This window comes from Schistocerca serialis, chromosome 2, assembly GCF_023864345.2.
Source record: "Schistocerca serialis cubense isolate TAMUIC-IGC-003099 chromosome 2, iqSchSeri2.2, whole genome shotgun sequence".
In the NCBI taxonomy this organism is placed as follows: Eukaryota; Metazoa; Arthropoda; class Insecta; order Orthoptera; family Acrididae; genus Schistocerca; species Schistocerca serialis.
The window spans coordinates 596884562-596909048 of NC_064639.1; the positions used below are offsets into that span (position 1 = coordinate 596884562).

General features: G+C 42.4%; 1 protein-coding gene across 6 annotated transcripts in view; it reads right to left on the bottom strand.

The window, feature by feature from the left end:
- The window catches only part of LOC126457624 (stimulator of interferon genes protein homolog), a 318836-nt gene that overhangs the window by 71055 nt on the left and 223294 nt on the right, over nt 1-24487 (bottom strand). For all 6 annotated transcript variants that reach the window (XM_050094086.1, XM_050094087.1, XM_050094085.1 and 3 more), the window contains one exon: nt 24247-24379. In XM_050094086.1, coding sequence (XP_049950043.1) covers nt 24247-24379 — 133 coding nt within the window. The remainder of the gene's footprint in view (nt 1-24246; nt 24380-24487) is intronic.

The following is a 24487-nucleotide window of genomic DNA, read 5'->3' on the forward strand; positions in this document are numbered from 1 at the left end:
GGCAAAAATTAGTTCATGGGTATTGCATAAGTAAAATTCACACTAAAAATATACGGACTAGACAGTGGCACCACATAAAGGGAAAAATGAAGTGAGGAAGCATGCCTAAACATTAACACTGTAGGTATAATAGTACTTTAGATTATTTTCAGGAGGCAATGATTTACAGTGCTGGAAATTTTTGGAAAATCACGGTTTGTGTGTAGTTGCATTTCACTTTATTAACCCTTTGAGTCTCAATAATACAAAAAAATAATATTAAAATTTTTTTCATAATTGAGCTCTGTCATCTTAATAAGCAACGAATACAAGAAGAAGTTGTCAAAAAGTGGACACTCAATTACTTTAAGAAAGTGGTTCCACTTAAGAACATAATTTCACATAATTAATATTTATGGCATAATAAGCAATGAATATAAGGAGAAATTGGAAAAAAAGTGGATGATCAATTGTTTTAAGGTTGTGGTTTCACTTTGGAACAACTAGGACATACAGTTTTCAACCACCCTTCATTTCATGAGAAATGTTTGAAAGCAATTTTGCATTTGTCCTAGACACAATACCACATCTTGAAATTTCCATTAACTCTCAATTCCTAAAATGAATTATAGTCCGAAATAACAAGCAAAAATGGGCCTAAAATTTAATTAATGTATATCAGAAGTGCAATTTGTACACACTTGATTCTCCTTAGGTTTAAAATAGATAATAGTAAATAATGTTAATTTTGACCATTTCATTGAATAATGTACAAAATTTCCAAAAAGCCAAGGACCTCAGCAGAAACTAATGTAACCACAGAAAAGGCTGGTGAAATTCTAGCCCTAATTCGTATGTAATACTTGCAGCAGTGATAAGTTTCATATTATTTATTTTTTTTGTTATGGTGTTCACATAATGAAAAACCTTATGTTATAATTTTTGATAAGAAAGACAATGAAACTCATATTTTGTAACAGCTCAATGGAACCAGTGCACAATGTTGAGTCATGAAAAGTGATAATATGTGTAGCTTTTGTAGTAACATGTTCAATACATGTAGTTCTATGGCTTTTGATATGACTGATCGAGTCTACATAAGGGCAACAGCCAGGCTGACCAGACTCGGTTCACTTTGAGAGTTTGGTGAGCAAGGATGTGTGCTGATGACCACTACGTAGGTAATGATTAAAGTGTTTAAAGTTTTTGGGTGGTAAGTGCAGAGACTTGTAGAAATTCAGCAGTAGGAGTTCAGCAACTTAGAGAAGTTTTTGACAGTTGTATTTATTGACTTTAACTCTGAACAGTAGAGGGATGGTAGATTTGGAGAAATTCTGTATAGGTTCAGGACTTTAAGTATGAACTGCAGAATCATGTTTAAAAACTTGTGAAATTTCATTAAAAATCCATGCACTTTGCAAAGTCATCCACAACTGATTTTTTGAATTGTAGCACTGAACAGCAAAGCTGTGCATCAGATTTAGTGCATTCTTTACTGAGCTCACAAATCAATCTGTTGTGGCACTCACATTATTAGGCAAGTTCTCAATAAAGCATTTCAGTTATTGAACAGTACTTGGTTCTGTTATGGAAATTTATTCATTCTACCAACTATAATCCTGCCTGCAATTTAATCAAGTTATAGGATGTTGGCAGATCAATAACAGGGAAATGCGACAGATGTGTGCCTGTGTTCCAGAGAGATGCGAAGCCAATAGACTTTAAATATCAACTGCACACTTAGTTTAGCCCCCCCACACACACAAGGAAGAAGAAGAAAACACTGTGTTAAGTAGAAAAACTTCAGTGCATCACACTTTCCTCTGTTTCAGTAAATTACTGATTAAAGTTGCCTCTGAAACTTTCAACAACTGATTGTTCTTTCAATTTATCTACATGTTGTATCTATATTTCTCTGTCTTTCTAACTTATTCGATATAATCTGCAATTATTAACCAATAAATTATGATCAGGGTCCACATCCCAAGAATATGTTGTCAGTTAAAAATACGGGTTTGAAATCTCTGTCATGTAACCTGTCTTAAACCTTCTGGTGTCTCCAAGCTCCTTTCAGGTGTACGAGCTTCCTTTTTGACTCTTAAACCAAATGTTTGCAATGATTAAATTATGTACTGTGCAGAATTCCACCAGGTGATTTCCTCTTTGATTCCTTTCTCCCAGACACTGCTCTCCTACTATTTTCTTATCTTCTTTTCCTACCTTTTCTTACTTTTGAATTCTAGCCTCTCACTGCATTTAAATATTCATCTCCCTTCACAATCTGAATAACTTGTCACACATTGTTTCAATCTATCATCTGATAGACATATAAACTTGTATTATTGTGCTGAATGTTGACTTCATGTCTTCCTTGGCTATGGTAATGCATTCACTGTGTTGTTCTTAGTAGCTTAGCTGCTTCCTTGTTTTCTTATTCATTATCAGACCTACATCTTTATTACCCATATTTGATTTTGTATTTATTACCCTGCAGTCCTCTGACCACAAGTCTTACTCTTCCTGCCATTGCACTTCACTAATGTCCCCTGTATCTAACTTCAGCTTATCCATTTCCCTTTTTAAATGCTCTAATCTACCTACCTGATCTAGGATTGCACACTCTGACCCATAGAATGTCATTGTTGATTTTCCTGATGATGATATTCTCCTGAGTGTTCCCTGCTCAGAGTTACAAATGGAGGATTATTTCCCTCCAGAATATTTTACCCACAGGATGCCATCATCATTAAGCTATACAACAGAATTGTGTGCCCTTGGAGGAAAATAACAGATATACTTTTCCCTTGCTTACAGCCATTCATAATAACAACACAGCAAAGCCATGTTGTCTTAATGTTACAATGACATAACAGTCAATCTTCCAGACTGTTGAATCTGCAACCTCTGAAAAGGCTGCTGCCCCTCTTCAGGAATCATACATTTGTCTGGATTCTCAACAAATACCCTTCTGTTGTGGTTGCACCTTCTGTATGGTTATCTGCATCACTGAGGCACACAAGCCAACCCCCAACAGCAAGGTCCACAGTTCATAGAGGGTTCATGAAAGTAACTTCCCAAAGAAAGTAAAAGACTGTCTAGTGGCACAGGAAAATAAGAGCATCGGAGATTATCTAATAAATAAAAATATGTAAATTATGTATAATCATTCCTATTAGAAAAGTAATCAGATTTGTCACACTTTAAGAAATATGTGACACCAAATGTTTCATATTCTTGACATGCCATATATTATTTTTAGGCTCATGTAAAATGTAATTCTACATGATAAAATAAAAAAAAATAAATTAAGTCACTAAGAAACATACTGCAAAAGTGATACTGTACTTACTATGGTTAAGTATTAAAAGCTTTAGAGCTTTATCACTTGCTCAATCGTCAAATGAGATAAATGAATGGTGGAAACTATATGAGAAACCTCACTTTATTTAACTATGTTCCATTTATTTATCAAAGTTTACAACAGAAAAGGAAACACTATTTTTACATTGAACTGTGTTTTTATTATTGGCGGCTGACAATATACTTGTGTAATTCTGAATGCTTTTCTCTCCTCCAGTCAGTGTGCCACATCCCTTAATTTTTCTCTTCCTATTTTACTTTCAGCTCTGAAAACAGAAATTGCCAACTCCAAATGCTAAATTGTAATTAAGGAATGATTTATGTACTCTTCTATACTCTTAACACCCAAACATCCAGATGTCAGACACTCAGATCATTACCAGACACCGTGTGTCGATAGAGTATCAATCAAAATACTGATTTAGTTTGTGCTGTGTGCTGTTGTCCCTTTCACTCAATTTCTGCTGGACGACAGCATACAGCATGAACTAAATTGGTGTTCTGGTTGATACCCTATCGACATGCAAAAGTTTGGTACCGATCTGAGTGTCTGATATTTGGAGGTTTGGGTGTAACAGGCATACATGAGTAAGTGGTGTGCTAGTTTAGGAAGATGACAATAAATGATGGGACATGCTGGGAGAGCTATGTGGGCAGTTATAACATATTATACCTAAAAGCTAATGACTACAGTAAAATTCAATGAGCTAATACCTCTTAATCAAGGAGGGTCCTCGCTCAAGGAGGAGACTCTGGACCAGGCAGACCACAAATGGTTTACAGCCTTCGTTTGACATCGTCTGGCAGTACGGGAAACTCACTTCAGTGACACACTTGGTGGCAAAGAGGGTGCCAAAATAGCCAGGGATAGAATAGTAATAAGCCCATCTGGTACTCCTGGCATGCACTGCACACAATATTCCAATTGCTGATACCAGGAGGACAAACTAGGCATCGGCATCAGGCTTTCTACACCTGTAGTCACTAGAAGCATCTCGAGGAGATGCAGCTCAGGACGGCAGCATGGAAAAATGTGGTAGCACTCATATTGTTAAACAAACTGCAACAGAACACTGAATGCGGGGTGACAATTCTGTGGTTCGCACATGCTCCGGCGAAATGCCACAGATGACAATGTGAGCCATATGGTGCTGCATGGCAAGCTGCTGAGAGCATTGGCGGGGGTGTTGCTTTGTCAGAGTGGAACAAGAGACTGCTTGAGTGACAGTTTGGCATGCCTTGTGTCCAGAAAGCATGGCTGTCTTAAGTTCTCCCTCTGGTGGAAGTGACTAGTGAGGGTTTTTGGGGGCTGGATTGCGGTCTGCGCAGCCTGTCATCTGCTGCTATAGATGGAGGTGATGGAAGGAGTCCACACACAGTTCCCCCCTTTTGTGAGGTAAACACCGGTGTCAACCATGCAGAGGGGTGTTTGAAGCTGACGGATGATGCTTGCTTTGGGGGAGGGGGTGGCGGGGGGGGGGGGGTGGGGGGTGGGTGGGAGGGCATGCACAGGTTGTCACTGCTGTGCTTGTGCTTGTGTTGTGTGTTGTGGTATCCAGCAAAAGGAGGAGCATGGGCAGCTCCTGCGTGGGCATTGGTAGCATGTGAAGTAGCATTGCTGCTCCAATGGTGTTAAGTGCTAGCGGTGGTGGTGACAACTCTCTGCTGGGACTGGCAGGTGCCTGTGGGGGGCGGAGCGCTGTCTATGTCAGCTGGAGACTGCAGGGTAGTATGGTGGCGACATCAAGGTCTCAAGCACTGGGGAGTGTTTCACTCATGTAGTTGGTTTGTAGTGTACCAAAGGGAGCGATGGCTGGTGGTGTGCCGGACATGGCATCGGGGTTGGCATCAGCTGGTGGCACATTGGGGACTGCAGAGGGGATGGTGTTGGTCTGCGTTATATAGGATGTGGTGCTAATGGTGGTACAAGTGGATCTGGTGACAGGCAGGGGCAACTCCACCTTGATGGTGCTGTGCTTTTTGGCTGGGTGGGGCTTTAGGACATAGGATGCCTTGAGCCTGTCCATTGAGACGTTTGTCACAAATCTGTTCAGACACATGGAGAACGTCATACCCCCACATTGCAACACCAGGTGTGGGCCCGAATACTGAGTGGGGGGTTGGTGGTTGGTATGGATCCACCCGAAGCATGATGTGTGTACATGCTGTGAGGTCAAGGTGAATGAAGGTATCATGCTCACCATGATGTTGTGGATGTGTTGGTCGCAACTGGGACATGTAGCACTGGAGGTGCTGCACGAAATCTGGGATGATGCTGTCAGAAGGGAGTGGGGCCACTTCCAGACAATTGCAAGGAATGGCGGGTGGCTGTCCATACACCAGCCCAACAGCAGAAGCTCCCACATCAGTTTTGTGTGCCGTCTGCCAGCCTAGAAGTATCAGACCAGAAGAATAACATATCAGGGGGGGCTTTAAGTGTGCAGTGGAACCACTCCACCAAGCCATTAGCTGCAGAGTGATAGCTGATGGTATGGTGGAAACTGGAGCCACAGTTGGCTCTCAGAGATCAGAAGGGGGCCGAGGTGAACTGGGGGCCAAGGTGAACTGTGGTCTGTAGTGAAGCAGAACACCCAGATCCGAAGAAAGGCTGTAGCCACAGTTTTGGCTGAAATATCAGGGATGGGGCTGGCCTCCAGCCAGAGAGTAAATCTGTAAATAATTGTCAGCAGACATCAATATCCCTTGGTGGAGGGTAGTGGACTGACAACGTCGAGGTGAACGTGTGTGAACCAGTGTTGAGGACCGGGCCCAGATGCTGCAGTCACGTTGGATGCCAGGCCAGATGAAGCATTGTTTCATGAGGCTGGTGGAAGCATGGACGCCTGAGTGTGCGAGGCTGTGGATGCGTTCTAATGCCAGTTTTCGGAAGGTGGGAGGAAGGAAGGGGCAGAGGCAATCATCGGAACCATCACATTATGAAGGGTCCACAAGGACATGACACCAAATGTTATGGTCAGAGGTGGGTATGGATCTTACATGGCTGCTAAGGCCAGAGTTCACCTTCCATAGGGCATGGGCCAGGTCCGGGTCCTCATCTTGAGCAGCAGCCAGGGCACTGTGGTTTAAGGGTTGGGTAATGCACACGAGCGACTAAGGCAATCTGCCATAATGTTGTTGATGCCAGCAACATGCCAGATATGGTAGTGAGATGTGCGATACACTCCTGTAGCCTAAACTGTTGAGGTGAGATCTGGTCTATGTCTTTCATGCAAAAACCAGAGGTGAGCGGGTGGGTGGTCTGTAAAGATTGTAAAGACACATTCCGCGACTGAAGATCAGAAATAGCGGATATCTTTGTGGACTGCGAGCAGGTAATGGTCATGTGAGCCCCGGTGGTGTTGTGTATCAGAGAGGTTAGAGGAAATGAAGATACGCAGTTGCCAGATGCTGTCCATGTATTGATGTGGACGGTTCCAATAGCCATCCGGCTCGTGTCTGCCACTATTGCAAGGGGGGCATTCGGGTGGTTAGTGGGCCAAAAGTGGTCCCTAGGTAGGTACCGTTTTGTTTTTTCAAAGCTCTCGATCATGGCCTGGGTCCAAAACACCAGCTTGTTGCCTTTGTTTTTATTGTTATGGTGTGCTGTAGTAAGGGGCTCTTGGGCGGGAGTGGCGTCCTTAAGATGGTGATGGAAAAAGTTGACCATTCCAATGAAATGCCACAGGCCTTTGAAGGTAGTAGGGTGTGGAAAGTCCGCTACCGCCTGTGCTGTCTCGGGGAGGGGGCGAGAGCCCAGCAGTAGAGACTAGGTGTCCGAGGAATTTGGGCTCGTTCATGCCAAAAATGCATTTTGCCATGTTGAGGACCACTCCAGCTTTCTGTAGGTGGGAAAAAATTTCGCATAGGTATTGGTGATCCTCAGTACGGGCCCTTGCGTGGATGAGTAAACCATCTAAACACCCTGGTGCACCCTGGAGGATGTTGTCCAAAAATCGCTGCCACAATTATGCGGCACTGCAGTGCTGAATGTTATGAATGCACTCTTGAACAGGCTGAAAGGTGTGATTATGGCTGTTCTCTCAATCTCCTATTGAGCAACTAAGATTTGTGTATAGGCTTCAGTACAATCTGTCTTACTGCAGGTAGTAGCTCCTGAGATGGCTTCATTGGGAGATATGGCTTCATTGTAGATGTGGGGGATTGGGACCAGATAGCAGTCAGGGATGGTGTGGGCGTTGGGTTTACAGTAATTGCCACAAGGCTGTCAGGGACCATCCTTCTTGGGGGTGAGGCGAAGAGCTGAAGCCTAAGAGCTTTTGAAGAGTGAAGTACGCCACTGGCAAACAGCTCTTCAAATTTGTTTTGTGTGATTTTGCACTTGTGAGCTGGTAGGTGATGTGACTGCAAAAAACTGGAGGGGGGGGGGGGGGGGAGTAGAAGTAGTAGTGATGTAATGCATCAGGTCATGCTGAAAATTCTGGTGAGTGCTGGGTGGCTGGATGAGTAGGGGGAATTCTGCAAGGAGCTGAGCATATGGGCCTGAAACGGCCAGCTGTATCACTGCCATGCACTTGGGGGGCCAGAATCTGCAGGCGATGGTCTTATTGGAGGTGCTGTCAACTAAATGGTGCTTCACTACATTGGCCAGTAGGCTGTAGTGGCTGAGGAAGTCAGCCCTTAGAATGTGGTTGGTAATGTCTGCAACTGTGAATGTCCACGGGAGTTGGCACTGGAAGTCTAGGTAGCGCTGGAAGTCTAGATGAAGCGGGTATGTACCCTGTAAGTAGGCATGACTGAATTGTTCGAGGCATGATGAGGAGAGGAGAGCAGGGACTTAGGAGTAGTTTGTGGAGGAATATAGATAAGTCAGAGCTGGTGTTTATGAGGTAGTGGGCAGGGGGACTAGTGTCATATGAACAGTCACTGCAAAGTGGTACAGCAACTAGGCATGCCTACTGCTGGTGGCTGTCATGGTTTGGGGTTCAACAGCAGGATGGTCTATTTTGGTTGTGTTTTAACCAAACCTCTGATGGTACCAACAAGTTGTGCCTGGGTCACGGTGGTTGTGGTTGTCGGGGAGCAGTTAGAACCATGCCTGTGGGGGTGGCTGTTTTCACCTGGGCCACCATAGCATGTGTGTGGGTGGTCAGCGCCTGGTGGTGTATGTGTGAGGTGTAGACGGTTGACACTGGCAGTAAGTGCTGCCATCTTGGAACTCAAGAGCATCACAATCTGGTAGAGGTTGGGGGCCTGTGTGCAGGGCAGAGGGTCATTAGCGGCAGGCAGCATGAGTCATTCTGCTGCATACAGAGGCTTGGGGTGGGGTGGTAGGGGTGGGTGAATAGCTGGCCAGAGCCACAGCGTGTTAGTCAGCATTCTGCACTGCAGCTGCGGCAGGGAAGCAGTTCAGGATTTCGAAGAGTTTATTGGCTAAGACCGTTGCATCGCCTAACGATAAATGGACGCATGAGGCCAGGGCAGCCTGTATGGATGCGAGAAGGTGAACAAGCCAGCAGTTTAAGAGCAGGCATACAGGGAGGATGAGGAGTGATCGGATAGGATCCAGGAACAGGCGAGTGATCGGATATGATCCAGGAACAGGGACGGACGCATGTTGATACACTGCTTGGATGATAACGAATTAGAAGCACATTGCAGCTGCAAGGGCGTGTAGCTTGATATGATATATGCTGGAGGCAGGTGGGTGTGAAATAACATCCTGGACTTAAGTGGCAGTGGTCGGGTCTAGGTGGCCAACAACCATCCTGAATATCATTGCATTGCTCGTGATAGAGCAACCTTTGAAACCTACCTTGATAAAACAAACCAAGGCATGAATCTTGTGGGTTGAAATGGGGGGGGGGGGGGCAAGTGAGCAGCAGGGTGACCAGGGGGATTGTCTGCAGAGTTGGCTTGTGCTAGGCATGCTGCCCCACTGGCCAGCTGATTCAAGTGGTTCTGTAGTGGTGACAGTTGCATGTGGTGTTCTGACCCCTTCGAAAGCTCGAGGGTGCTAGGGGGGAGGGGGGGAGGGGAGGGCAGTGGTAATGGGGGGCTGCTGGCTAGAGAGACCATCAGACGTAACTTTCGTATGGATGAGAACTTGTGGCAGTGGAGTTGTGACTTAACCGTGCAGGCATCATGTCGCAGTATGTGGGATGGTACTGATAAGCAATACTGGGGAGAAGAAGATACGTGGGGCACCCATGGACCACAGGATCAACATAGCCCAGCTCTAACCAACACTTTTTCGCCTTTTTTCACACCAGATCTCCAGTTGCTTTCTAGTTCACCTTTATCTCTCCCCATATATTTTTATTTTTATTTTCATTTTCATTTCAGCCTTATGTTACACTTTCCACCTTCTAATACCATGTCACCCTCACAACACCTCCACAATGACCCCATTAAGTTTTATTTACATTCCCTCCGCAAACATGCCTTCGCCCTAGCCAGATTACGCTCCCATATTTTATTTTCTCAGGCTTGTTTGACATTTGGCATTACCCCCAAAGGCCTCACATTATAGTATAGGCCTTTTAATATGTCTGCTTGTGTCTGTACATGTGTGGATGGATATGTGTGTGTGTGCGAGTGTATACCCGTCCTTTTTTCCCCCTAAGATAAGTCTTTCCGTTCCCGGGATTGGAATGACTCCTTACCCTCTCCCTTAAAACCCACATCCTTTTGTCTTTCCCTGTCCTTCCCTCTTTCCTGACGAAGCAGCTGTTGGTTGCGAAAGCTAGAATTTCGTGTGTATGTTTGTGTTTGTTTGTGTGTCTATTGACTTGCCAGCGCTTTTGTTTGGTAAGTCTCATCATCTTTGTTTTTAGATAAATCATATAAATTTATTGAAAGAAGATATAGAGCTGAGTTTAGTGTTATTTTGTAGGAAAATCCCATATGTCTGCCAGGCGGGTGGGGGGGGGGGGGGGGGGGCAGGGTGGTGCACCATCTTGCATAAGATAAAAATTTTGTTCTTGGTCATCCTCATCAATCTGTGGTATCAAAAATTGTTGTAACCTATCCAGGCTATCACAACTATGTTCAATGTTTCATGTAGAGTTTCACTGCCCCAAATCCTACAGTTATGCGTGTTATCCTTCCCACTTAAGTGAAAAGTTGACTTGTCAGAAAAGATGATTTTGTCCATGAACTGTTCATCCTCATGTAATCGATTTAACATACACACACAGAAATTCTTGTGAGCAATCTTATCAGTGTCTTTTATTGCTTTTGCATTTGTCAATCTGTACAGTTTCAAATGCAAACGGTTTCTCAACACACACCAAACAGTTGTATGTGAGATTTGCAGTTTGCGAGATGCATGCCGGTTGATTCCATAGGGCTGTTGACATAACGTTGTCTCACTCGCTCAATGACGTCATCAGATATGCTTGGATGACCTGATGATTTCCTGTCTTACCGAGCACCTTGTTTCTATAAAACATTTATGCCACTCATAAATTGTTGGCCTACTAGGAGGATCTTTAGCACACTTGGTATGGAAATTACACTGAACTGTTGTCACTGACTTCGATTCTTCAAACCAAAACACACAGCTAGCACACTCGGGTCCAGTGAAGGCAGCCATCTTTAACGCAACTGCTGCTACCCCTCCTTACAGTGCAATTCGGCACTAGCAAACTACACGAGATAAAACTTGATGTATTTTCCTACAAATTGACACTATTTGACCTCTGTAGATACTATGAATTAATTTATATGAGTTTTCAAAGTTGTAAAATCCTTTTTGAAATACCCTGTATTATATCCAAAAGCTCATCAGGGTGGAACAGGTGACTGCTCGAGTGATGGTTTGGCGTGCCTCATGTCCGGAAAGCATGGCCATCTAAGTTCTCCCCCTGCTGAAAAGGACCAGCAAGGATTTTGGCGGGCTTATTTCCGGTCTGTGCAGCCCATCATCTGCTGCTACAGATGGAGGCAACAGAATGAGTCACAACAGTAGTGTCTATTTTTACACCAAGCAGCCCTGCCACAATACTTCAATTACAATGATTATAGTAGCATCCTGTTAGCCTTCACTTCCTACTTTGAGTAACTACAGTTACAAACTCAGACACAGATACCACAACATGAGTCTTCTCCATCTACACCTATTGGCTACAGACCACTGTGGAGTGCATAGCAGAGGATACTTTCCACTGTACCAGTTATTACAGCTTCTCCTTGTCCCATTCATGTGTTGGAGTGGAGGGAAAATGGTTGCTTAAATGTCTCTTGATACTGTAATTAGTCTAATCTTGTCTTGATAATTCCTAAGGAAGTGTTACATAGGCATGTGTAGTGTACCCTAGTTTCCTCACTGGTTTTAGAAACTTGGAAGGATATAATGTCTTTTACCAAGTGATTGTACTTTCATTTTCTGTGCACAAATAAAATAATTTTTAATAAGTATTAAGTGTAATATTAAATACATTTTGTTTCCTATGTATACATTAGAATCCTGTTTTGTAGAGTAATTGAAAATCTATTTTTCTAATATGAAAATTTCCATACGACTGCATTATATTTCCCTTGTGACTCAAAAAACATATACATAGCACATTATATAACTCAAGTGCATAACCGTTGTGTTTAAGAGTTTACTGTTATTAGTTGATCCAGGTTCAATGTAGTGTGTAAACAAACATGAATGTGAAGTGTTTGGGCTGCCATAGGAAAGTTATACTGAAGTAGAGAACAGCTGTTTGATAGATGGCTTTATTGGGGGTGATGTAGTGGCATGAGAAATGTTGATCTAAGTGATACTCTTCCATGGTATTGCACAATCTATGGATGAGACAGAACAGAAGGGAAAAATTTGAGCCCTTAGAGAAGAGATTGCCAGTGCTAGAAAAAAACTGGAAAGGTTAAAGGAGAAGAGGGGTAAAAAGAAGTGGAAAGTGGTAGCTGGAACAGGGGCCATAGGGAAAGAACAGTATCAGGAATATTTGTCATTAGCGAACAGGGAAAGGACAATTACTGATATGATACCAAAATTGTTACAGGGGGACATTGACACTCTTGGGCACATCCTTGTAGTCACTTGTATGAGGGAAGCACCCTTTTTTAGGGTAAATTCCAATTTCAGGTCCACAGTATTAAAAGAAGTATGTATGAGGTCTGTACAAAAAATTCCGGAACATTTATAATTTTGTGCCAATGCTGTTGGCATCTGTGCACATGCCTGTGTTTAATGAGTAACTGCTGGAAGTTTCATTGTTGTATGTCAGTTAGTTATTGTTCAGTGCTGTATTGAGATGAACATTGTGTTGCACAGTTTGTGAATTTCAAGATGGCAGAGTTAGAAGAGCAATGCATCTGCATTAAATTTTGCTTGAAAACCTTTACAGAGACACACCAAATGATGAAGGGAGCCTATGGTGATGAGTGCTTAAGCTGTACTTGCTGTTACGAATAGTTCACATGCTTTAAAAATGGCTGGACAGGAGTTACAAACGACCCTCATGCCTACCAGTTGCAGTGCTGGCACTACAAATTGCGCGTCATTCTTACACGAAAGCAGACGAAAGGCTTGGAAGTAAAACTCGCTTCAAATGTTGTTCGTAAACGAAACTGAAATCGTCATGTACATTAAAATTTATATATATAAAAAGGAATGTATGTATGTTTGTCTACTATGCGCTCACAAACCATTCATCCGATAATTTTGCGAGCATCGCTGTGTAATACTGGTTTCCTTCTAACCGTCGGCCTACCGGTAGGGGTTTTTGGCGACTCCCGAGATGGGCCAGCAACTGCCTCTTCACTCATTTTGATAATGTTTAGCACAACTGCACAATAAAAACACGCAGAACAGTACAGCGCAAAACAATAACGAAGTAGACGACAATGGCTACCTTGTACAACACAGTCAGCTAAGTAATGTTGGCAGAAGTCGAAACTGCGTGCCTACCGAAGCCTCGCGACGTTTACAGACTTCTACCAATTCAGGACTAGGGAGAGGTCTGCCATCTAAAAGTTTACACACTGTAAATATATTGCATCAAATTACCATTTCGTGGTTAAAAAACAAAATCAATATGCTTACAAACCAAAATCAATGTACTTCTGATTTCTTTAGACGAACTGCAGCCTGCAAATCATGTAGCTATAATATACGTTCCTGAATGTCATTTGAAAACAGACACAGGAATGCTGAATACGAATGGGTATCCATTTACAGCAGGTCAAGTACAGAGAGAGGAGGAGCTGTCAATTGCAAGTTTTATGTATTTGACAAACCAGTTTGGAGCTGTATTATTATAAATCGAGCATGTTCTCAGTGTGTCAACAAGACTGATATGTAATAATATTTCTGGGAGATCTGAGAATGACAGCCAGTTATTGTCAAAACTGATCATGAAATAAACTATTTCATATCAAGCTATCTTGGCTTCTAATATTAGAAATTTTAATTGAGTTCCTTGTTGTCACATACAATCCAGCTCCCTTCATACATTTTTGCAAAAAGAGTTATGGGAAGCAGCAGCACTGCTATTGGCAACATTATTACACATGCACCAAGACTGCAAAGTCATAGAGTAATTCCCATATAATTAAGTGGCCTCTAAGGCTATGACGATCATCTGCTGATGTTGAATATCTGAATGGATAACATAAACAAAAGTATGAAAGGACTTCAAAAAGTAAGTTACACTTAACTGTGACAAGCCAGCTAATTTTCATTGGATGCTGCACTACACTTGAAAGTGTCACACATACATGACATTATTTTTCAACACAATCAACAAATCTCTGTGCACAATGGCAAGAACATTCTACCAGTCATTCAATTCCTCGATGAAGGGGTCTGCTCCTTCGCTACACAGATTCTCATCAGTGGAAAATCTCTTCCTTCTCAGATGTTCTTCCAGCTTGTCAAAAGGGTGGAAATCTCATGATACAAGATTTCCTTTTTTCCCAATCAGCATTAATTACATATGTGCAGCCTTGGTTAAACTGTTGGCACCACTATTGGATGTGACATTGCATTTGGTACCTATACTGCCAGAATTTTGTAGTGAATCTGTGTGCAATTTTTAAACGTTTTGCCCAGAAGAATCATACTGTCCCATGTACTCAGACTTTACAGATGTTTTGAGTTGCTGAGCCATTTCAGTCACACACTGCGATGCACCTGTTCTCTGTGCCACAGTAGAACTGTGCCTGCAAAAACCCGGAACACGTACTCTCTTCTGACAAAGGGCCACACTTGTTGCACAACGGTCTTAGTGTGGCATGACATGTGTAGCTTACTTTCTGATGCCTCTATGTAATTGGAAGACTGTATGGGTAATAAATGAAAAAGAAACTGTAGAATTCAAGAATCTGCAAAATACAGACTGGAGAGATGTGCTCAACACCCTGCGTAAATGAAAAATTTAATGTATTCTGTAAAATAGGCACAATCTACTTTGAAAACTGTTTTCCTAAGAAATTAACTATTGGAAGCCAATTAAAGGCACCTAGACACTGCATTCCAAATGGAAAGAAAATATCATGCAAAACCAAGAGGTTACTGGGATTTTCTGTGACCTGTCAAAAGTCTTCGACTGTATGAATCACACCATTCTCTTAAGTAAATTAGAATTTTATGGTGTCGCCAGCAGTTCTGCGAAATAGTTCAAGTCTTACCTAACAGGAAACAGTGGATCTCATTGCAAAATACTTGTGGAGTAAGCAATCAGTCGGCATAGGATTGGGAATTAATTGCATGTTGCGTTTCCTCAAGGCTGCATTTTGTGTCTATTGCTTTTTCTTGTGTACATTAATGACCTCACGTCTGCTACATTCCCAGATGCTAACATTGTTTTGTTTTCATGTGATGCAAACATTGCAATAAATAGCAAGTTAAGAATAGATTTACAAATTGCTGCTAATCAAATTTTCACTGACATTAATAAATGGTTTAAAGATAATTCACTGTCATTAAAGTGTGAAAAGACCCACCACACACAGTTCAGAACCTGTAAGAGATTTACTTCTAGCACGTGTATAACATGTGAAGACATGCAGATCGAAGAGGTTGACAGTATTAAATTTCCAGGGTTACAACTTAATAATAAATTCAATTGGGGAGGGCATACAACAGAATTGCTGAATTGCCCAAACAAGTGTGTATTTGCAGTGAGAATGATGTCAGCTGTAGGAGACACAAATATAATTTTTTTAAAGAAATGCATACTTCACTTACTTTCATTATATTATGTCATATGAAATCATTTGTCAAACAATGAAACATAATAAGTAAAAAATGTTAAGTTTCTGGGGCTACAGATAGAGCATAACCTTGATTGGAAAACTGATTACTCAGAATTAGCCCTGTTCCAGCTATATTTGCAGTATGCATCATTGCAGCTAAAGGCTATTTGAAAATGACAAAACTAGTTTATTCTGCATATTTCCATTTACTATTAAGTTATGTAATCCTTCTCTTGGGGAATTCAGATCACAGGATAGTATTTTCAATATGGGGGTGGGAGTGGGTGTGTTTGTGGTTCCCACTACTTTTAACATCTGTTTTTTAAACTTTCTCACCTTACTTTCTGTCTCATCATTTGGGGACAGGTAAAACAGCAGATTAAATAGGTTTTCAATGCCATATGAGGTATGGAATTGATCTGAAGGCACCGCTGTGGATTGGGGCCCATTGTTTGAGATGATGGTTCAGAAAAGGCCCTTAATGGTACAAATATGGACTAACACGTTAACTGTGAAGTGTGATGTGATGGATGCCATGCTGACCACATTTGGGTTGGTAGAGAAAGCATTCATGACATTGCACCACATAGAGCCCAGAAAGGGGCACAAAAAGTCCAAATGAATGTGGTCTCCATGGGTGACAGGGGCAGGGCCAGAGGGCGAAAGGTTGGCATGGAGCGGCCTGATGCCAGGTGCAAGTGGAACAGCTGCGCACTATGGTTTCCATGTGCTTGTTGGGACACAGCCAGTAAGCATGTTACCATGTGAGATGCATCATCCATGATATTCCCCACTGTCCACAATGGAGGAATTGTAAAATGTGAGGCTGCAGTGTGGTCAAGATGATGACACAGTGAGTATTTGCCTCAGGATAAATCAGGTGGACATCGGTAATGATCACCAGGTGGGCAAGGTAAGCCCAGGCCATCTGCTCCAAATTGGCATCCCCAAAAAGTATGTGGGCCATTCAAAATGCACATAGTACATGATCTGCTGTAAGATGGGGTCACGGCACATGTTTTTGCAGCATCTGAGGTTTGTCGCCATTCCACGTCTAGGTGGAAAAACAAAATTTTCTGCTGGTTAAAACCTAGGTTGGATCCTGCAGGTCAGCAAGTTAGAGCTGTATTTGTGTGTTGTGCTGGAGGCTTGTACTTTATGGTATAAATATAGGAGCTGAGGAAAAGTGCCCAGCACTGGAGCCACTGTACTATGCTTTTCAGAAGACTTGAGTGTGGTGCAAGTGTAGGCACCAGCAGCTTGTAGTTCATAATTAAAGTGAACTTAGTGCCAAACAGATAGTCATGATACTTGTTAATTTCAAAGACAGTTGCTAAAGCTTCTTTTCCTATCTGCAAGTAGTTCTTTTGAACACCTGTCAGTGTCTTTGATGCATAGGCAGTTGGTTCCTCGGTACCATCTTCTTGCCCATGCACCAGCACTGCATCAGTGCTATATGGAGAGGCATTTATGGCCAGAACCAATGGACGTGATGGGTAAAAGGATGTAAGGCAGGATGCTGAGCGCAGCATACGCTTCAGCTGAATGAAAGTGTACTCTAAGGCACACATCCATTTGTACTGAATGCCTTTCTTCTACAAGTGGTTCAGTGGATACATAATATGGATTACTTGCGGAAGGAACTTAGAATAATAATTCATCTTCCCCAAAAAAAACTTGCAGCTTTTGACGTTTGCCTGCTTTATTTCTTTGTTGGTAGTCCTCGGTGTCGACATGCTGCATTTTTATACTGGCTGAAAAATGGGTGCTGGAAGTTCAACACTGATTACTGTAAATAATGTAGCCAACAGTTGCACAGTTGCTTTTCACAGTTCTTCACTGTTCACAACCCCATAATATTACACAGTTATATCACCAGTTCACTATTGGTTAACTTTTGATAAGCCTCATTAATAGTTTGCAGGCAAATGCCAGCATACTGCTACAATAGTTTACCGTTGAACATCTATGAGCAGTAAAAACCTAACCACACAATTCTTGCAGAATAATATGGTACATGTGACACTATTGAACAGACAGTCATTATTTTAACACAGGGCCTATTTACGTTACACTTGTGGCACTGATGAGATTGACACCAGTATCGATCTGAGCATCATCTTTGACCTAAGCAAAACATTATCTTTGTGTAGTTGCGCCATCCAGTTCTGTGTAAACCTTACTTGTGTGAAGATGTGAATAAATGAACTCCTGATTGTAAGGTGTTGTTTAGTGTATCTCATCCGAGCATCCACCTCACTTCTAAGCTCCGGTGTCATCGAACCCTCTGCCAGCAGCTAGTCTACGCCCATTCATATGACACCCAAGAAAGACGGGTCCTGGCACATGTGCAGAGACTACCGTTGACTAAATGCATGTATAATTATGGACACCTACCCCATACCCAACATTGCCGACTTTACCAGTTCCCTCGCAGGTACGACCACGTTCTCTGTCATTGATTGCAAACGGGCCCACCACCAGATCCCCATGGCTCCTGAACACATTGAGAAGACAGCAATCACCACCCCAATTGGGTTATTTCAGTTTTGATTCCTGCCCTTCGGTCTGAAAAACGCAACCCAGACCTGGCAGCTATTCGGACTAAAAAAGTTCTGCTTTGCATATCTTGATGACATTCTTGTGTTCAGCTCCTCTGTTGAGGACAACATTCGACATGTGCAAACTGTTATGGACACACTCGCGGCAGCAGTCATCGAGACCAACAAGTACGAATTGCAGCTACATCAACCCGCTGTCACTTTTCGTGGTTTTTGGGTCTCTGCCAATGGCATTCACTGCCCCGTGACAAAGTACAAACAATACTAAACCTACCCAGACCTTCGTCATTCAAAGAGCTCCGGCGCTTTCTGGGGATGGCCAATTATTATCGCCATCATCTACCTTGGGCTGCGGAGATTCAGGCTCCACTGACGGATGCCTTGGCGGGCACCAAGACTTCTGGATCTCGGCCCGTTCCATGACCCCTCCTATGACTAACTCTTTCACTGCACTCAAAAATCTTCTTGCCGAGGCTTGCACCATCGCGCATCCTCATCCCAATGCGCAGCTTTTCATCATGACAGACGCGAGTGATACTGCCATCGGTGCTGTCCTTAGCCAGACAGTCGACGGCCAACCTTCGCCTCTGCAGTTCTTCTTGCGCAAGCTCACCAATGCACAACGAAAATATTCTGTGTTTGACAGGAAGTTGCTCGCAGTCTACAAAGCGATCAAGCATTTTAAGACTGACGTTAAGGGACGCTCTTTCTATGATTTAACAGACCACAGACCCCTGGGTGTGGCCATTTCAAACCCGCCAGCTGATTCGCCTCCTCGCCGTTTCAGATACATGGACTTCATATCTCAGTTCACCACCAGTGTCAGACACATAAAGGGTTCTGACAATATAGTTGCTGATTTCCTTTCACGAGTCGACGCCATTCATTCGCTGTTAGACCTCTCTGAACTGGCTAACCTCCAACCCGCTGACGAGGACACACAAAACCTGATTTCAGACTCTGCCTCTTCACTACACTTCGTCCGCACCACCTTCCCTGGCATTTCTGGTGAGATCTGGTGTGGCGACGATACGGGCACATTATGCCCCCTCATCCCTACCATGTTCCGTCAAGCTGTCTTCAATGCACTGCATAATTTAGCCCACCCCGGTTTTCGTGCGTCCGCCCGCTTCGTAGCGGAGCGCTTTGTATGGTGAAATGTCAACAAGGACTGACAGCAATGGGCACGCTCCTGTGTCGCGTGCCAATGCTGCAAAGTACACAAGCACACTTCACCCCGCCCCCCCCCCCCCCCCCCCCCCCCCCCCGCCACCAGCTATCATCACGACTGACCAGGGGAGACAATTTGAGTCTGCCCTGTTCAACAAGATTTGTAACATTTGCGGCATGTGGTGCATCCATACCACAGCATATCACCTGCAAAGTAACGGGCTAGTTGAGTGCTGGCACAGCACTTTCAAGTCGGCTCTTCGATGCCACGACTCTCTTTGGACAGAGGCCCTTCCCCTTGTGCTACTCGGCATTCGTGCGATCTATAAGGAAGACCTGAAAGGCACAATAGCCGAGTTTGTATATGGCCAGAACATCGTTCTCCCTGGCAAACTTGTGAGCCCTTCCACTTCTCTTCCTCAGTCTGACTTACCTACCTTCATGGACCGCGTTAGATGCCACTTCATCAACCTCCACATCCCTCCGCCCACCAGCCATTCCCACCCTAAGGTTCACGTCCCAAAAACTCTGAACAATTGCGAGTATGTCATTGATATTGCAGTCATAGGATACTATGTTTTTTCCTTTTCTTATTTCTTTTTGCGAAGTATATAATTTTACATTTATGAACAAGAGGTGTTTCCAATCTACAGTGTCAATTCACTGTGCTAGATTATATGTAGTTTTTGTCCCACAGATTCATAATGGGGAGATGATCTAGAATGTAGAACATGTCATAAAACATGAGTACGTAATATATACAAAAAAAAGAGGTATTCTGATGTCTCTCCCACAGGTACCTCATGAATTGTCAGCATGGATCTGGAATAAATCAAAAAACCTTAAACATATTCTGATTTAAGAGATAATTACACATCTGTAACAAAACATGTAAATGTACAACACAATGACATGCATATGATAATTATGTCATTGAAGTTACATGTCATCAAAGAGAAAATCAATTTCCAATACTTACTTGCATCAATAACATCACGCACAAAAGTTGTACAGAAGTAAGATTTTATGTTAACACACACATTACTCAATAATATTAATAATATACACACATTAGCCAGTTCTACTAAGAAATCAGAATGCAGCCTATTATAAATTCCTGTCCTGTGCCAACCTCTTCATCTCAGAGCAGCACTTGCAACCAACATCCCTAGTTATCTGCTGGACACATATACTCCAATTTCTATCATCCCCTGCAGTTTTCACCCTCTGCAACACCTTCAAATACTGTGAAAGTTATTTCTTCATGTCTTAACACATATCCTATCATCATTTTTTCTGCCAGTGTTTTCCAAATGTTCTATTCCTCACTGATTCTGCAGATAACCTCCTCAGTTCTTATCTAACTAGTCCATCTACTTTTCACCAAACTTTGATTTTCTCCTTTTCTGGTTTTCCCACAATCCATGATTAACATCCATTCACTGCTGTATTCCAGATGTCTGAGATCAGCAATTCGGTCAGTCATGTTGCAGTAACCATGTGACATCCCTGCTAGTTGGTGTGCAGGATCAGTGACTGCAGAAGCTCCACCTCTGCTGACACTGTTGTGCTAGCAGGGGCAATGCCCAGTAGTCTGGTTGCAGCAGATGAGACAAGGGGATTGATCATATAGTTCCATGATCAGTGCCTGCTGTCTGGCTGTAGCCTTGTCACTGTTCTGGGCACGTATCTTCTGCTCCAAGTTCTGTTATAATTTTATCCCATTGCAATCTCTCCTTCCCACTTAAGAAATCAGACCCTGGACTTCAGCTGAAACATAGTCACTCATTTATTTACACTTTATATATATCTCACGTTTTCCACTTTCACTCCCAGTGCCAGTTTATCTTTTTCTTATTGTTCACTCTACCACTTAGCTCACATCTGAGTCTCTAGGTTAGTTTTGTTTTCACTAATTCATTTCACTCACTAAGCCTGAGTCTCTGGTATCAACATGACTACAATGGACCCACAGGTTAAAGGAAGGTAGAGGTGGGATTTGGGCAATTCTGGACTGAGGTGGCAGTACACAATACTTATTGTATCAGTGTTATGCAAGTGGCTGATACACTGGTTCCTATGGTTATGAGTCAGTCGTATCATCTGCTCAGTTTGGTCGCTCACTTTGCCGCAGCCATGTGATGTTCCCATTCGCTAACAAGCAGTAGCATTAACAGCACAAGTGGCACCTCTACTGATGTTGCTGTATTAGCAAGGGCAAAAACTGAGTAGTTGGTTCTCTGGATGCGGCCTCATTGCTGCTCTGTGCTGCATCTCTTCTGCTGCAAGTTCCGCTATAATTGTATCACGCTGCAATACCTTTCCTCCCATCCACTCTCTCTTCTTCATTTAACTGTGGAATTGCACTTGAATTCTTAATCTTATCAGCATTTACTGAAGATTGTTTTGATTTTTCTATATCTTGAACCAGGCCATCCAATATCCATTTCCTTTTAGTTTCTCCAAATTTTTCCTACAGTTATTTCACCTAGATTTCTATGCAGTTCCTATTCATTTCATTCTTAAATCACCTGTTTTGCTATATAACTGTCTTTCCCTGAACAATTTTGTACCTCATTCCTTCACTGATAAAATGAAGTATTTGTTCTATTATCCAAGGTTTCTTCACAGTTGCCCTCTTTGTATCTACATTTGTCCAACCAGCTTCTGTGATTGTCCTTTTTAGAGATGTCCATTCATCTTCAACTGAAATGCTTATTATTGTATTCATTATTGCCATATCTACAGCCTTAGAGAACTTCAAATGCACCCCATCATTTCTCAGTACTTCAGTATGTGACTTCTTACCATACTGATGGTGACTCTCTTAAACTTCACTCTTCTCTTCACCATTACTAAATTATGATTTGAGTCTAGTCCCCTTACAATCCAATAGCAGGTTTCAGAATCTCTACCTGACCATGGCATAATGCAGCTGGAACTTTTCTGCATCTTCAGGCCTTTTTTGAGTATACCTGCTCCTCTTGTGATTTTTGAAGAATGTATTCACTATTACTAGTTGTTTTTACAATAAAACTCAATTAGTCTTTCTCCGCTCTTATTCCTATTACTGAATCAATATTCTCCAGTAACTCAGTCTTCTAGTCCCCCTACTACAACATTCCAGTCACACATGATTATTAGATTTTCATCTATCTTTTGATACTGAATTAAAAGTTAAATATAACCATTTTCTTTCTTTATCTGTTTTCTTCTGCTAGTGAGGTTAGAACTACTGTTGTTGGCATTGGTTTCTGAAAATGATACTCCTATAACTGAACTGTTGACAATAACTCACTCTCTTCCCTAATTTCCTGTTCATGATGAATCCTACTCCCATTACACAATTATCTGCTAGTGTTGATATTACCGTTTGTTCATCTGTGATCTTATTTGCATATCCCTTTACTGACTGCACTCTATCTAGGTTGAGTATCTGCAGTTCCCTTTTCAGATTTTCTAGCTTCCCTACCACACTCAGACTTGTAGAATGTTGAAACTTCCTGGCAGATTAAAACTGTGTGCCAGACCGAGACTCAAACTCAGGACTTTTGCCTTTCGCGGGCAAGTGCTCTACCATCTGAGCTACCCAAGCACGACTCACGCCCCGTCCTCACAGCTTTACTTCCGCCAGCACCTCGTCTCCTACATTCCAAACTTCTGCAAGGTTCGCAGGAGAGCTTCTGTGAAGTTTGGAAAGTAGGAGATGAGGTACTGGTGGAAGTAAAGCTGTGAGGACGGGGCGTGAGTTGTGCTTGGGTAGCTCAGATGGTACAGCACTTGCCTGCGAAAGGCAAAGGTCCCGGGTTCGAGTCTCAGTCCGGCACACAGTTTTAATCTGCCAGGAAGTTTCATATCAGTGCACACTCCACTGCAGAGTGAAAAACTCATTCTTGTAGAATGTTACCCTTTTGTTTGTTACTCAGCCTTTTTCTCATAGTCTCCACCCTCTTGGGAGTCCCCACCCAGAGGCTCGAATGGCAGACTAAAATGGAACATTTTGTAATGGAGAGACCACCTGACACCTTTTCGTCTACAGGCTACATTATCTGTCTTTAATGCAGGGGTTTCCATTGCCTTCTGTATCCTCATGTCATTGATCATTGCTGATTCTTCCGACTTTAGGTGCTGTTCCACCCCCCAAAGGCAAGAGGGTGCTCACAACCTTTGTCTGCTCCTCCATCCCCTTTGACAAGGTTGTTAGGAACACGTGGGTGACTCCTTATACTCAAAGCCTTTGGCTGCCACTGCTGATGATTTTTACACAAAATTTATGCAGTGGCTGGGATAACACTCAGGACATTTTGATTACTGCCCCTAGACCAAGACTTACTTTCATTAGTAGTTAAACATGCTGTCAAGTTGCAGAAAATGTGTTTTCCTGAATAACGGGAGCTTTTCTGGACCAAAGTGAGTGATTTTAAATATTTGTGAAGATTGTCCCTATGTCTAGTACAGATTCCATAAACTGAGTTGTTGGACTGAAACAGAGATATATTATTTATGACACATTTCATTAAGGAATAAATATACTGGGAAGCAGTAGTCAGCTTCCCCAACTCCTTGAAAAGGTGTCTGCAGGAAGTTGAGTTCATAACACATACAATTATTTTTGCACATCACTGGACTTGGAAAAAATTAACTCCAAAAAATGATGCTGTATGATTTTATGGAATGAAAGTAAGCAAAGCATGACAGCTTTTTTTAAATTTTTATATAATCTATGTCTAAAATAATGCATTGCAAATAAAGATTTGCTTAGATTCTTCAGAATTTCTGTGATATGTTCTCCCAAAATGAATTTATTATCAATTTGTAATCCCAAAAACTTAACACTGTCTACCTCTTCTGTTTGATTGCTGTACTGTCAAATAATCTGCAGCTTCTGTTTTACAACTCTGAATTAATCACATTTATGTTTCATCCTGATGCCAACAATAAAATAAATGAGAGTAATTTAACAATGGTGTTTTGAAATAAACAATTATTGTTGTAGTAAAACAGATACCTTTTTCACTTCCTCCCCTGTTTGGGAGGACAATATCCAAATAGCCATAAAAAAAATTATAGGCCATGCCACTGCCATAATCCATTCCATTCATCCGTTCAAGCATTATTGAATTCTGCAATTTGCTTTCTTCCTAAAGACAGAAAAAAAATTAAGATTAATGGACCTCATCACGTATGGCATGGTTAGCCTACTTACATGTACATCTTCAGCTACCAGAAATTCTACATATACAGTATAC